The 16,582-nt window shown below is 35.1% G+C and overlaps 1 protein-coding gene across 1 annotated transcript in view; it reads right to left on the bottom strand.

The window, feature by feature from the left end:
* Positions 1-16,582, bottom strand: part of MALRD1 (MAM and LDL receptor class A domain containing 1) — a 544,472-nt gene that overhangs the window by 416,997 nt on the left and 110,893 nt on the right. Inside the window, exon 18 of the mRNA XM_074324842.2 lies at positions 15,384-15,796. Within this exon, the coding sequence (XP_074180943.2) occupies positions 15,384-15,796 (413 nt within the window). The remainder of the gene's footprint in view (positions 1-15,383; positions 15,797-16,582) is intronic.

The raw sequence follows: 16,582 nt of genomic DNA, 5'->3' as shown, positions 1-16,582 counted from the left end.
AGAATAAAGCCCTGTGACGCTATTTAGGAAATAAGCTAGAGTGAATAGTCACATTTATTATATAACTCACCGCCAGGCATTTAAACAATAAATTCAGGCATTAATAACTGTGATGCCTAATATAGATATCATTTAATCTATTATTTCTTAAACTTGCCTTGCCATCTGAATCACCAAAGATTTTATTAAGGATTCTTAGGACTCTCCTCCAGAGCTTTAGATATAGTATGTGTAAAGATTTAGAATCTATTAAAAAAAAAATACTCCAGATGGTTCTGATAATTACAAAAATTTGAGAACTACTAATCTAATTCTAATTCTGTGTTTAAAAGGACAAGATGGATTCCTAAAGAACTTAAGTCCTTTGCCTGATAACTGAGATATTTCTCTCTCACACACACACACACACACACACACACGCCACAGACATGTAATGCATTCTGTCTGATGACTGAGATAAGACATAGTATATATGAGTGTTTCTTAAACAGATTTCTGTCTATTCAACCAAGCTACCAGGAGATTATACATTATACACAGATTCATTTATATTATTGCTCAAAAAAATTTTGCTGTCTTTTGCCTAAACTCTGGAGGATACCTACCTGTATCTTAGAGCCTACTATATACTAACTAAAGATTTGAGAGAAAACTATTTTCAGTTTTCAGGGGCTCCCTGTAAGTTTCTACTTCCTAAGAACCAATTCTGTTTTCTCCAGTTCTCCACCACTACCTGTGCTCTATCTAAAAGAACACTGCATCTCATAGTAAACTCTCAGTGTTTAAGCTTGTATGGAATATGAATCTTCTTTAATAAAAACATTGCAATACTGAAATAGTTGGAACTAGAACAATATAGAAGCCACTAAAGTATAAAATTTATTTAAACTTTCTCATCATTCTTGGGATTTTAAAAGCTATACTTGTGCAATGCTGCAAACTCATTGACAGAAATCATGTGACACTATATGTTTTCAAATCAGTGGAGATACCATTTTCACTGCTCTTATCCTGATTGTCCGGGTTCACTGTCCCCCTGTGGAAAGGGCAGACAGATGTCTACATGACAGGGATAGTTGTCCTTGCTCTTAACTCACACCCAAGGCCATGTCATTTTCATATGTTAAAGAGACCAAGAGCTTTTGTCTGGCAGGAGGACATGCAGTAACGAAGTCTCTATGTAAATCTCAAATCTAAGTATACGTGTAAAACAGCCTGGTGTCTGAGTTGCATGTTGACATGCCTGCTGGTTCTACAGAAAATGAAGGGAAACGATGGTCTTTTTTTTTTTTTTTTTTTTTTTTTTTTAATTAAATTTATTGGGGTGACAATTGTTAGTAAAATTACATAGATTTCAGGTGTACAATTCTGTATTACATCATCTATAAATCCCATTGTGTGTTCATCACCCAGAGTCAGTTCTCCTTCCACAGTGGTCTTTTAAAAAGTCACTTTCGTATCGAATGTAATCAATAATGTAAAGATTCTGTAGGGTATCCGATGGACACATGTCTCATTAGGGAGACCACCTCAGGGATGGTGTAGATGCCTGATCACTGCATTGTACACCTGAAGCTGAACAATAATGAATATCAACTACAATTATATATGTATATAGTTACAAGACGCAGAGTACAGCATTAGGAATAGAGACAGTGAAAATGTAATGGCTCTGTGAGATGTCAGAGGGGTAGTAGGTGAAGGGAGCGGGGTTGTGACTATATGAGGGATATAAATGATAAATGTTTAACTATTACATTGTTTTGTATACCTGAAACTAATTTTTAAAATGTTAAAACAACAACAACAACAACAACAACAACAACAACAAAAAGTCACTAGCCCTGGAGCTCTGCTAACTATGAACTCCATGGAAATCAAAGCTTCACCTCTCACTAAGCTCTTAAAAACTAATGCTACATAAAGTTATCTAAGCATGCAAGGCAATGTAAGACGTCTGAAGAAGTCAGTGGGTGAATAAATATAGTAAATCATATATATACACAGTACGATGTGAAGTGGCAATAAAAGAGTGTCACCGAACATATTTTAAACCTGGGGTAAAAGGACTATTCTCAGAAAACTAGGTACTAGTTTAGTTCGCAGTTTTAGACAGGAGAATTGTCAGTCATAATGTACAGATTATTAAACGTGATTTCTTTGGCTTAATTTAAGGGCAGAACATTCACTTCCTTAGATTTTTGTAAGGATCTTAGAGATAAACGTAAGGTTTCCCTTCTCAACCCCGCCCTTCACAGTCTTTTGCATCTCCGTCCTGGTGTTAGTGGCCTCTTTCCAACCTATTCTATTAAGTTTTCTGAAAACATACTTCGTTTTTAGCCTCATCAGAGAATCATTACTCCATGTCCTGGCCTCCTGGAGTGCCAGAAAACTGCTTCTACCCGAAGCTTGTTTTCAGTACAGAGTCCTAAAAATAGATGATCAGGAGAAACAGATACAATTCCCAGTTTACCTTTCAGTTAACCATCAGTGTGCCCTGCCTCCAGGGTAAGAGAGAAAAGGCCAGTGAGTGTTGCCTGTTTATGCAGCCATTTAAACAAATCTAAACTAATCAGGATGTTTGGAACCATTTAAATGTTCAGATTGGTAATGTGGCAACACAGGGGGAAAAAAAAAAAACCAGCAACCAAGAATCCTGCCTAAGGACCACATATAATTTCTAAGATCAACAACAACTAAAATCCTGCCTTTATTATAATATTGAAAGAATATAACGATCTTGTAAAATCTATAGTGGCTGCTTGTAAAGATCAGGGGTCAGCAAACTTGTAAATAAAGTCTTGTTTTTTTTCTTTAATTGGAAGCCTTAGGGGGAAAAAAAGTTGTGTTTTGTTTTTAATTGGAATACAGTCATGCCTATTTGTTTTTTGTTCTCTAAGTTGCTTTCATACTGCAATGGCTCTGTTGAGTAGTCACAACAGTGACCCTATGACCCATGGAGCCTAAAACATTTAGTTTCTAGCTCCCAACAGGAAAAGTTTGCAAATGACTGCTATAGATTAAAACTATTATGACGCTCAGAATCAATAACACAATTAAAAGGTCCTTTCACAATCTTTATTTTTTAAGTAAATAATTTAAAAATATAAAACTATCTTAACAAATCATCTAACGTTGAATAATTGAGACTGAACAGTTTTAAAGCTGCCTTTGTAGGACCCAGATTTCCTTTCTATCAAAGTAAAGTTTAAGAGCTTTGTATTCACCTCAGCAATAGAACTGGGGGAAAAAAATGTGTTAGGAATATTTGTAGATCCTCTCAATTTTAAGAGTCCTAGCTTAAATTTTGAAATGCAAAACATATTTTGTATAATATACTCTTAAGTATATGCTTAGGTGCACTCTACTCTTAGATGAGGCTTATGTAAAGGAAAGGCATATTTGCAATAAGATTTTTAAGTATTTTGGAAAATTACAACTTCATCTGTAGTCAAATTTTCTATATAGTAACTTTCCTTTGTGTCTGGTTTTACAGGTTTTGGAGATATGGAACATAACTTTTTTTTATCAAATGGGATATCAAATGGAATATCAAAATATTTTTCCTAATGTGAGGCAAAATATTGAAAGCAGGCATTTTATTTGAGAAGTTAACTCTGGAAGAAATTGTGAGGGGCAGAGTGACACAGGAAGGAAAAAAGGCTGATTATAAGGATGATTTACCAACTTGGCTATCACCTAATGGGCTTTCTGAGAAGCTCCAGAAAGAAATTCAAAAATTGTCAATCTGGGAGGGGAAAAAGGCTCCATCCCCTATTGGTCATGTGTGGACCCCTGGGCATAAACTCTCCCAGACGTCAGATTGCACCTGCATGAACAGCCCACCTCCTTAAGTGACACCTGCAGGAACAGCCCACCTGCTTAAGTGTCACCTGCAGGAACAGCCCACCTACTTAAGTGACACCTGCAGGAACAGCCCACCTGCTTAGCCATGAGTTCCAGTCCAGGCAGGAGTCCTATCACACCTGCATCAACTAGTCAAAGCCTGAGATCAAAATCTGATTCAAGAGTCACCTATCTCTGCTATCTGCTCTTTGGTGTTCACACTTTGTTCTCCCTACATGTCCCGATTCCAGATTTTCAAAGACAACCCAATATTTGATAGTTGGATTATCCCAAAGCTCTCTTTACTCTACACTTTTGCCCTAAACTTCAGGTTTTTGGTTCCCCCCCACCCCCCCAACCACTAGCTGGACATTTCCTCTTTAATGTTCTGTAGAAACTGCAATGTTTTAAAAGGTCTTAAAACAACTCATCTTTCTCCCTAAAACTTTCTCCTCTCTCTCCCTTTCCCCATCTATTCTATATTTCAACTGATGGTTCCTACTGTTGTTCCCACCAGAATCCTTAATTATCCTTAATTACAGATGTGTGTGTGTACTTTGTTTTTTTAATTGTCGCCCTACTCCAACATGTCCTCCTCATAGCCAACAGAGTAGTCTCTCTGAAAGTCCCTTAGGATTGGCTCAATGAACTGAGTAAAAACTTCAGTGGCTGCCCATCACCAGCAGGCCAATGCATTCACTCTTGACCATGACATCTGAGATACGCACTGATCTGGCTTCTGTCTCCCTCTCCCTGGCTCCAATTCTGTACACCATGAACTCCAGAAATGCTTTTAGTGGTTCTTCACATCAGCTTGCTGCTTCTCATCTGTGTGTATATACATAGGACTCCTTGTTTCCTTAATTCCTGACTCCCACCCCCAACACAGTCTAACCCTACTGATGCTTTAGGATGTAAGTTATACAATACCTTCCTTGATTCCAGATATCATTCCCTTTTTATTGTAATGATTTGCTTTTGTATCTCTGTCTCACTCCGTCCTCTTTAGTGTATGTGCTTCATATGTGCTACTATTCGTGTTTGCATCCCCACCTAGGGTATTGTAGAACCTACTATCAGTGAACAAATAAACCTATCAATAGACATGCATTAAAACTTAAATAAAAAGGATCCCTGTGAACTAAGTTAAAATTTACACAGGGAGATCGTACCCAAAAGTTAACTTTTGCTATTACGTACCATTATATTTCAGTATTTTGCAATTAATTCATTATTCACTTTCAGTATATCAATATTTTATGCCTATATGAAAAAAAGCAGAGGAACTAATGGCCATCTCTAAAATATACAATAGATTTCCATCAGTAAAATTTGAATTATTAGAAAGGAAATTAAAAACATGAACTATGATCTTAAAGTCATCTTAGGGGCATTCCAAAATAATTGTAATTTATGATAGCTTATACTGAAAGTTAAGGAAAGCTTTCATTAGGATGCAATACAGCTAAGTTTTAGTTTTTTAATAAGGATTTTTGTGACTCATAACATACAACAAGAATTTTGGCATTCGATCAACTGTGAATTTAAAAAACTGAATTCGTAGAATTTTATAATTAGAAACAATTCATAGATCATTTCATCATTCTGATGAGGAATTAGGTCATTAGAAGATTAAGTAACATTTACACAATCACTAAGACCCTTAGTAAAAAATTTAAACTTTAGAATCCAGGTATTCTAACTCCTGAGTTGATGTCATTTCCATTTTATCATGTTTGTATCCCCAGTATTTTTAAAAACAAAAGTTGGGAAATTACATTTGCTTTACACATACAGCACCAAATATCAAACTCACCACAGTACCATCACTAATATGTGCATGAATCAAAAACAAGAAAATCCACATTAAAGCCATCTCAAAATAATTTAATATAACTAATGGGTTAATCTAACAGGACAACCTTTAACAAAGTTACCTCTCCCCAAAAGAACAAATTGATAAAAAGATAAATTATTTGTAAATTTATAACGGAATATTACCTAATTAATTTTAATCCAATGCTTCAAACTGAAGCAAATTGACTTTAGAATTATTTCATTTTTCATTACAATCTTGTTTTTCATTACATTACACTATGCTTCATACTAAATGTAAAATCAATTTTTTATCTTAACACTTGCTAGAGATACAAAGGGTCACCAAGTCAAAAATCAGTAGGAAGAATACTTGTTTCAAATTACATTTTTTTAAAGCTTCTTGGCAAGCTTTTTTAAAAAGAACAGTCTAATTCAAATACAATGATTCTTCTACATTGCAAGAATTGGGGTTTGCGAGGAAAGATAAGAAGCATCTTACAGATAACAAAGTATTCAAGATAAGATGCTATTAACTACGAGTATGGGGGACAAGCTGACCGTCTGAACCATTTTGTCCTACTCATATCTTTGGAACACTGAATAAGCAAGCGGTAAGAGGGTGGGAGCCACAGATCCATTTATGTGGGCCTTGTCACCACTATAGACACTGAAATTCATCTACATGCTTGCATATGTGCTTTTGATTCTAGCTGAGACAGTGAAAATTTTAAGAAATCGGTCTCTGTTTTTTAGGTAATAATAATCTAAGAGCTAATATTCAACTGATAATTTACATAAAACTTATGTCTCTAACCGAACATATCCATAACAGTTTCAAGTGACTGTTGTGGGGGAACACACCCCATTTCAATCTGTGCAGAAGGGCACATGCTCATGTCACTTGGCTCTGGTTGAAGTCCAAGAGAATTTTTGTTTTAAAGGCAATTTAGGGTATCAATTAAGAACTTGAACTCTGGATCTACAACTCAAATCTTGAAAACCTAGTTCCACTCACTATTCGATGTTTTAAAAAAATATTTTATTTTGACCTAATTTTAGACTTACAGGAAAGATGCAAAAATACAGAGTCCTCTCATGTCCTTCACCCTACTTCCTCTCATGCTAACATTTTACAAACTATATTCATTTTCTCCAGAAAAGAAGAGAACCCTCCTCTTAGTGTTTTGGGAAAACTATAAAAGGATAATATACAAATCATAGCATCTGGCACATAGAAAGTGTTAAATAATTGCTAGCCATGGTTAACAATATTGTTTTATAAAAATATGGAGGCTATAAGGAAAAACAAAAGGTAAAGTTCCATGATCTGACTCTGGCTTTCCATGACTAATTAGCGCTATGGCCAGAACCTAATGAAAATATGTCTCAGACCAGATTACCTGTGAAACGGATTTGAGATAAAGATTTGGGTGCAGAACTTTTACTGGGGAGCTCCCTTGGAACCAACAAGTGGAGGGGAGTGAAAGAAGCAGGAGTGAGTGCAGGGAGCATTGAACTTTGATGTCCCAACAAAGGCCTCAGTCAACCACACAGGGAACTGGGATGGTCCTTCAGAGTCATTCTAAACTGAGGCAAGAATACTGAGTGTTTATACCTTGCACGGAATGTTCTTCAGATACGAGCTGTCTCCAAAGAGGGGCCATCACACCTGACCACTCAACTCTTTTGAGGGCAATTTCGAGAATCAGCGGAGAGGCATTACTTGCCAACACTCCCAGCTGCCATGGGAGGAATCCTTCAACCCTGAGGGAGACTTGGGGCACACACGACAATAACGATGACAAGCTGTTCACAAGAAACTGTGGAGTGGGTACAGCAAATTCATGGCCAGTGAATCTAAACTACATAATCTGCTCAGCTAGGTGACAGAATTTTAAAAGATAATTAAAATCCATATATTGATCCTCAAAGTCTGTTAAAACATTTGTCTTTTGCTATGTTTTGCTTTGCTTTAGGTTATTTAAGAACCTCTAAAGAGCAGTAATTACTAATAGACATTTTGGACAGGATCAAATTCCAAGGATCTTCTGGTGAGGACCAAATGTCTCCATAGACATTTTGGACGGGACCAAATGTCCCATAGTAATCAAGTTCATTAAAAATTTTTCCTGCATTTTCTTCAATAAGTTTTATCGTTTTACATTTATATATGTATAGGATACATCTTGAGTCACTTTGAGGGCATGGTGTGAGGTAAGGGCTGAATTTCCAGCTTGAAAAGCACCATTTTTAAAGAGACTTTTATTTCCTAATGAATTACAACTGAGGTTCTTAAAATGCAAAATACAATAAACTCCAATTTTACGCCAAATAGTGGTTCCAGGTTGACATGAAGTTAGAACATTACATAAATCGTAGTAGCATAATATTATCATTTATAATGTAAATATAACTACAAACCATACTCCCAAGATGCATAGGGTTTACTTAGACAGAAAGACAGGTGAAACTCCTACCTCTGTCTTTAGCAGTTATCTGAGCAGGAATAATGCCAAGAGTTATAGAGAAAGCTGTCATTGTCTATGAGAGCAGGAATAGCCGAAAGGCCGAGGAAGAGGCAAGGATAAATCTTAAATTGTAATCAAATCAAAGATCAGAACTTACCAGCGACAACAACATAGGAGGAACAATAGAGGCTTGGAGGTTAAAACTAGTTACATGCTGCATTTGATAAAGAAAAATACAGGCTTGTCCTAAGATAGAGCCGGGTGCTCTCTAGTTGCTTTTACACTTCTCAGTGGATTTTGACAGGTTTTGACTGTGTTTTAATTTATATGAAGTTACAGGGACACTGTGGGCAAAAGTCTGCTCTGTACTGATTGAAGCAATAATAGGAACACTATAGTTAACAGGATAACCATACTAATGATACACATGAATAAAAATCATGATAATCATGTTAACAACAGACAACATATATATTTTCATATATACATATGTGCATGAAATAGTGAACTTAGAGATACAGAAGGATAGAAATAGACTATGCCTGATAAGGATATGCTTATATACAAGGACATCCATTCCAAATTTTCTAGAACAATCCTCATTTCAAATCACCTTAGTAGTCTCTATCAACCTCCCACATTGACTGGAAATTTCAGTCATTCCAAATGAATGCAAATAAAATTTTCATAGATAGCAGCTCAACAGATATTGGGAGGAAAAGTCCTTGTCAGATACTCAATGTAAATAGAGGCTTTAGGTACATCCTGGAATTCCCCAATAGATCATAAGTTTAGGGTTAGGAGGGTTGATTTCTATTTTTATCATTATTTTTAGGACTATTTTCCATCTTCATCCTCTATTCTTAACCCTCTTGGAGACTGGTTCGGGAATTAATAAACAGCATTAACCTTAATTATTTCAGAATTACATTCCTTTATATTTTTTTTCTCCCCTTGACAGAAGGCTTTATATCACAAAATGTAAAGAACATCTTCTCTACAAGTACAAAGGGAGACCTAATAATTTTTAAGTTCAATAAAATGTTCATAATGGTAACAATAAAATATTGTTTCCAATATAAATAATGACATAATAGAGCAAACTAGCATGTGTGATTGGGTGAAAACAAATACTTGGAAGATAATATCTTGAATTCCATTTCAAGAAATTAGTTTTCAAAAGTTTATAATCAGATTACACTTTGGCAGTAGTTGACAATGCTGTTTTGAAAATAATTTCATAATAGTCCCTAATGCAGTTTCAAATGGTAACCCTGCTATGAGGACAATTCTGTTAAGACAAAGAACATTGAATTTCTTTTTAGACCCTGAAATTCTTGGAAGCACTAAAAAAACAATCACCTATAATCTCCTTGTATTAGGTTGTTAGAAAAGCAATTGTGGTTTTTGCAATTAGTTTTAACCTTTTAAAACAGTTGGTGCAAAAGTAGTTGTGGTTTAAAACGTTAAAAAGAATTGCAAAAACCACAACTACTTTTGCACCAACCTAATGTTTTATGAAGGAATATTTTTACTAAAAATTTTAGTATAATTCTTTTGGATGCAAACCAAAATCATCAATCTGACATGTTAAAGAAAAGGCATTGTGTCCCAAATCTATTGTGAGTTAATATGCTCCATAAACAATCCTGGATGAAGGCAGCACTCAGAGCATAAATTGGTATAGATTCCTTTGCGCTCCTTGATAATGATACACTATTTTCTGCTGAATGAGAAAAAGTTTAAAGGCATAAATCAAGATAAAGGAATCATCTGACGAAGACTTACAGAGAAGTCCCATACCCTTTTCTTGGAGAACACTGTGATACATTGATTTTCTACTGAAGATAAAAGCCAAAATCATGTGTCATCAATATCAGCAAGCAAAACTATTTGGTTCAATATGTTATACTGTTTAAAAAAAAAAAAAACAGAGGAAAGGCAAACCTGAAATATTTCACATGATCAAAACAAGATTGGATCAGCAGAGAAAAACACATTAGACAGACATTTCATAGTTTATTCCGAAAGAATGAACTATACATCCGAAGGGAATAAACTTGCATTTGTTTGTCCATTAGGTACAGAGCTACTGTCTGAAGAAGCAAATTCTTATCCAGTGTACTACTTGAGAGTATAGTTTTAGCAAAATAATCCTGCACTGATAATCTAATACACTTCTTCATATAGCAGCTTTATACAAGTATAGTTAAATACTTCCTTATAAAGAGGTCGGCAGGACAGCTGTTGGCATATCCAGTATTTTCATGAAATTCCAAATGACAAATAAATCCTGCAACTGAGATTTCAACCCCAATCAGAGGCCCTCAACTGGACAGCCTTGCTGTTGCAAATTTGCAAAATTGACATGGCAACCCCCTACACTGGGTCTATGTTTTCTCACTGCATTCTACCAAATCCAGCCGGAAGGCAGGGAAAAGTGATTTGGAAGTATCCATGAGTAGGTTGCATATGCAAAACAAAGGACAAAAAGAAGCAAACAGAAGCATAGTTACATGATGTTTTAAAATAGGGCATAGGCTATGAAGGGATAAGGGACACACTGTAATTTAAGCAATCATTAATGCTTAGTAATTTTCTAACCCTTTTTTACCAACCAATTGAAATTTTAAAAAAATTCAATTATAGTTGACATTCATTATTATTCAACTTCAGCTTCAGGTATACAGTGCAGTGGTCAGGCATCTACACCATCCCTGAGGTGGTCTCCCTAAGAACACAAGTGCCCATCTGACTCCTTACAAAATCTTTATATGGGATACGGGGTATGGAATAGGAAACAGAGTCAATGGAATAGTGATAGCTATATACGATGTCAGAGCGGTAGTAGATTGGGGGGGCTCTCACTTAGTGAGGGGTGTAAATGATATTACAATGTTTTGTACACCTGAAACTAACAAAAAAAAAATTCTGCCCAACAACTCTAATCTTTCTTTGTCTCTTTCTCTATTTCTGTTTTTCTTTCCAACATAGATTATAAAAATATTTGGATACTACCATAGTATGTATTATTTTTTATGATTTCCTATGCTTAATGACTCATAGTAATATGTTATGTATCATTAATATACATAAACTGTATATGTAAGACTTGATCCATAATTATATTCCACTCTAATTTTTGGAGGGTCAAAAATATTAGATGACATTTAGTATTACAGAAGTCATAATAAGTATAATAGCATTTAAATAATAGATGTATTAAGAAATTAAACTTGGAGAATCCTGACTGATACTGATATGGGGGCCAATGTTAGAAATGGAAATAATGACAGAAAGGATCAATCAATTTAAGAAGAATTTTTTTTTCAGAATTCTAGCAGTACTAGGGTGTTAAAAAAAAAAAAAATGGGGGCGGGGGTAGTGCAGAATTGAGTTATCTCTTAGACAGATATTTAGAAATAACTCCAAATGCCTTCCTTAACTAAAAAGGAACCACTAACTATTGAGAAGATTTCAGAAGATCCCAGCTGAGAAAGTGTTCAAAACCAGAGAGCATCAGGCAGCAGGGCTAACAGTGAAAAACGGCATCAGAGTTCCAGAGTCTGGAAGACTCCAATTTCAGCTCTGAGGACCGTGTAAGATTCAGGGTTTTCCTCACCATTGTTCTCCAAGCATCACGGAACATTACAATGCTTCTTATGGAGTAATGAGCACTATGTATCTAAGAGAGTTTAATATACTAATATATTATTTTCTCATAATTCTAAAATATATCAGAAAGTTTGAAGAGTCAAAAAAATAATAAAATTAAAAAAAAAGAGAAATTAAACTTGTTTTCTAGTCCATATGCTCCACCTAACCTTTACTTTTCCCGTTCTCCAGTCACACATTTTTCAGCCTGGAAGCCAATCTCATCACTTTGCATCAGGATTGGATGATGAGTTGAATTAATAAACTGTGGTTATATTTGAATTCAGCTGAAGAAGATGGCGTATGAGAAACTTAAGAGTGTGAAACAAGATTTAGTAGGCTGTTCAGTAAGCAGCAAATCTTCGAGTGTTGCTACACAGGCTTCAAGCCAGTCATCCAAAACCGTTCAATGCAAATTCTAGCAACTATACACACCTTGCAAAAAAATATTATACAAGACTGCATATGTAATTTATACTTTTAGCATTTCTGTACATAATTTCATGGCAAGTGGGATCAACTTAACATTATTAAACATGGTCCTGTTTTATTTACAACACTACTTCAGAAACACTTTTTCTTAGGTGTACTGAAATATGATGCACCATTTAAAATTTAAAGGTATATCCCACAAATAAAAAATAAATTATGCTTATGAATAAGATTTTTAAAAATCTTTCACCACAAAAATCCACCTGGGAAAAATCTCTTTTTCTTTATTAGGTAAAGATGTTACCAGAGCACAATAGAATTCTTTCAGATTGAGTCAGAAAGTTCTGTAGTGTTAAGAGGTCTAGCTGAAGAATCTTTTCTTTGAAAGCACATGTCGCTTCCCAGACCTAACTCACACATAAATATACTCTTTAGAACAAGAGATCATGTAGAAAAAAGTGAGCTGAAGATTTTAAGTCCTGGTTCCTGTGGTGCCCAAGAATTAATAACTTGCATTAAACTAGATTTTTGTGATACCTTGTGACTGCTGCCCATACTGAATCCACGCCAAGAGAAGCAAAAGGGATACAGATTTCAGTTCTGTATAAGAAAACTTCTATCAGTACATGCAGAGGTAGGATAGAAAACCCCATGAAGTAATCAATTCTTGACACTGGAGGCTCAAGAGTACAACTTTGTTCAAATACTTGGTGAGAAAGTCCTTGAGCTAATTTTAATGTTAAATAATCCAAATTGTATTCAGATTTTATCATTCTGATATAACATTTGTGGTGCACCACCAATAAAAGGAGCTGACAAAAAAAAAAAAAAAAAACAGGAAATAAGTACTGTGTGAAAGTTATTTTTCATTATGAACCTAGACTCTCATTTAAGTGTAAGTAAAAATGTGACATATAGGTGAGACCAGATAAGATAAAGAATCTCATTGTGTTTCTTTGTTAGAAATTGTCCTTTCAGAAGATCAGTACTATGCTCAGTATTATGAGTTGAAACCTCATTAGGAGTTATGATTTGAAATTTTCTTCAAAATAGTTGTAAAGTGACTCTTCTCTTATTTTCATTCAGTAGCCTCTATAATGGAACAGGGCTCAAAGACGTTTCCTCACTGACATGTCAATGTGACCCTCACATAGGTTGTTCAATAACAAGTTGTTTTGTTGTATTGATTTCTCATGAAAATTTCATGTTGGTGGTATAGACACAGGAGAAAGAGAGGTTTTCTCCTACCCAAAAAGCATGCTGGGAAAAGGAATTAGCAGTGAGTTCTAAGAAATTCTAAATAACTTTTTTTTAAAATTGAAGCAAGTCAGAACTGACTCTGGGTGGTGAACACATAATGTGATATACAGAAGATATATTACCGAATTGTACACCTGAAATCTATATAACTTCACTAACTATTGTCACCCAATAAACTTTAATTTAAAACAAAGAACAGAAAAAGAAGAAAAACTGTTTGTCTTAACAAACATTGTATAATCAATTGACTCTTTAATTTATGTACATATATAACTTTGATAAAAATAAAAACTTAACAAAACAAAATTTAACAGGTTACAAAAAAAGTAAACTAAAAAAATGAAAAGTGAAGCAAGTCTTATTTAACACGTTAGTGAAAATCAGCTTAGATAAAGCAATGAGAATTATTCAAAAGGAAAAGAAAAACACACTGTCTAGGTTTTAAAACTGAAGACGGCCAATCCAAGAGCAGTACAGATAACACATACAGTAATCTGTACTGGACCCAAAGTTTTAATGATACAGTTAGTTACATTCATCTGGTGGTAGTGTTCTGGAATAAATGGAACACAGCTTGTCATATCTGCATGTACCCCACAATATTAGTATGTAGGATCTCAGATGTACAGGCCCTATCTCCCCCTCAGAGCCACACTTACAAAATACATTAGTTGAACTGTGAATTATCCAAGAAAATATCTTTTGGGAAAGGAAATATTATTATGTTGGCAGACCCTATCATATTCATACACAAACCATTTCCTTGCAGTATTCTATATGATTTCATTAAGACCAAAGTACCATTTAAAAATGTAACATAGTATTAGTATTCATATACAAATTAGTTTATAATTAGTATAAATGACCAGAGCTGTAACCACCAAACACACTCCAAGAGATATTGTGATTTCCATAGGTTACAATATCTAAATGCCATTATACTCTTTCATAAGGCTGTTATGCCATACTTTTTTCTGCATCATAAAAATATGAACATGCCCTCTAAAATACAGAGGATGCAAAAAAATGTATACAAATTTTAAGAAAGGAAAAGCTACTAAAATTGTAATACTCAATATACACTTATAACAAAAGATGAGTACAAGTCATGTGTATACATTTTTTGGCACCCTTGTTATATTTAGAAAAAGTGTGGAGAAAAAAATAGGCAAAATTTCACAGGATTGATATATTTTGAAAATTAGCCAGACTTTTTCTTAGGTTTTTTTTTCTCTTTATAGCTATAAAATTGACAAAAGGAATCTAACTTTCCCACTTCCAGCAATTGCTGAATCAAATAGAGATTTAAAAGTCATTTACAAAACTGTAAAAGCTATATAAGCATTTGAACTTGCTATTGAAATTTTGACTCTTAGAAGAAGACGGGTGAGATGTAGAGCAAAGACTATTCCACCAGGAATTAGGAAACTTAGACTCAAACTCTAGCTCTGCCCTCGAGCAGCTGCATGAATTTCAAAAAACAACATGCACTTCTTCCTGGATTTCCACTGCTTACCTATACAATTCAAATGAAAATTCAAATGAAATATTCAAAATAACATAATTAAGAGCCTGAGCTTTTTGCACAATACCAGAGACGGTGCCAAACTCTTTTTCTATCCAGAACTTTTTCAGTAGAACAAGTAGTTAAAATCAAAGGGCCCTACAGCTGTTCCGAATGCCATGTGTCCATCTTTAAAGATTTTAATCACACATTATTGCAGGTAGTCAAGGAAAAAAGCAGCTTAACGAGCTTCGGTACACCCTTAATTAAATGATAAATGTGTGTCACAGTAACTTTGATCAAATTCTCCCTGCCTTTAATTCAAGAACATAGTGATCTTTCATATTCCTTAGACATTATCATGCATGTCAAATACACATTAAGAAACCCATTATCCATACCTGAAAAGGCTGCCTGCTGGAAATGTCCAGGTGTTTCCTTATCCATCTGTTGCCTTGATTCCCAAATACCTGCCACAGCAGCTGCCCCTTTGTGTTACTCCAGATTCGCTGGTAGATGGCCAGCCTATAGATGTGCTTTCCGAACATGTGGTAATAGAAGCGGAAGGTGCAGCCCTCAGTGTCAGTGGCATTAAGGATTGGGCTGAGCAACACTGCCGTGTTTTGGAAAATCTGTGGCTCCGAAGATTCTATGTAGAGATAATGTCCCTTAGCTGTGCCCAAAGTATTATCCTTCATTGGCCCTGTATTAAGTGTTGATGTTGGACCCTGGTTCCTGGTCCAGTCAAAATCATCTTCTGTATCCTGTTCCCAGTTACAAATTCCATTTTCAAAGTTGCATTGTAGTTCAGGTGCTGAAATTGGCATTAAATAATACCAAAATATAATTAGGGAGAAAAAGAACTATGATTAAGAACACTAGTTGATATTTTGCTGCTGACAAGAAAAACAATTTTAATTAAAAAAATGCAATGCTAAAGTTTTAAAAAGAGTGAATAAATCCTAGATAATACGTCAAGTAATAGTATTTTATGGACTGAGGGTGGAATTACTTTGGATATTATTTTCCAAATGCCCTTTATGCCCATCCCTTCTTCATTTCTATTAGCGTAAATGTAGGCAAAGGATCACAACCCCACTGCAACAAACTTCCGGCTCAGTGGATGTCAACCTTTACTGAATGTTCCAATGACCAGTGAGCATTAAAAAACAAAACACATGAAACAAAACACACCAAAACCCAGAATCCATCTCCAGAAATGTTGATTTAATTGGTCCAAATGATATAGCCAATCATCAGGATATTTTATCAGTTTTCTTTGTGATTCTAACACACACAGCTGATAACAGTCATATTTTAATAGGTCTCAATCTTTCAGAAGCATCTGGGCTGCATGGTAAAATTGCATACTCTGAGGTAAAGCCTGCCCAAGCAATAGTTTGTTAGATGCAGGGTGAAGCCCAGGAATCCATATTACAAGCACCCAAAATGATTCTGATGCAGGGGTTTTGCAGACCTTACTCAGATTCCTCTTTCTGGCTCCATCCTGCCCGCGTTGCAAGTGTCCCTTCCACACCAGTGCCAGAATAACCATCCTTCAATGACAGTTTATCATGTTCCTTCTCTATTCAAAATCCTT

The sequence above is a fragment of the Rhinolophus sinicus genome, chromosome 1, assembly GCF_057876585.1.
Source record: "Rhinolophus sinicus isolate RSI-liver-muscle chromosome 1, RSI-T2T, whole genome shotgun sequence".
In the NCBI taxonomy this organism is placed as follows: Eukaryota; Metazoa; Chordata; class Mammalia; order Chiroptera; family Rhinolophidae; genus Rhinolophus; species Rhinolophus sinicus.
This window is presented reverse-complemented; position numbering and strand designations above follow the sequence as displayed.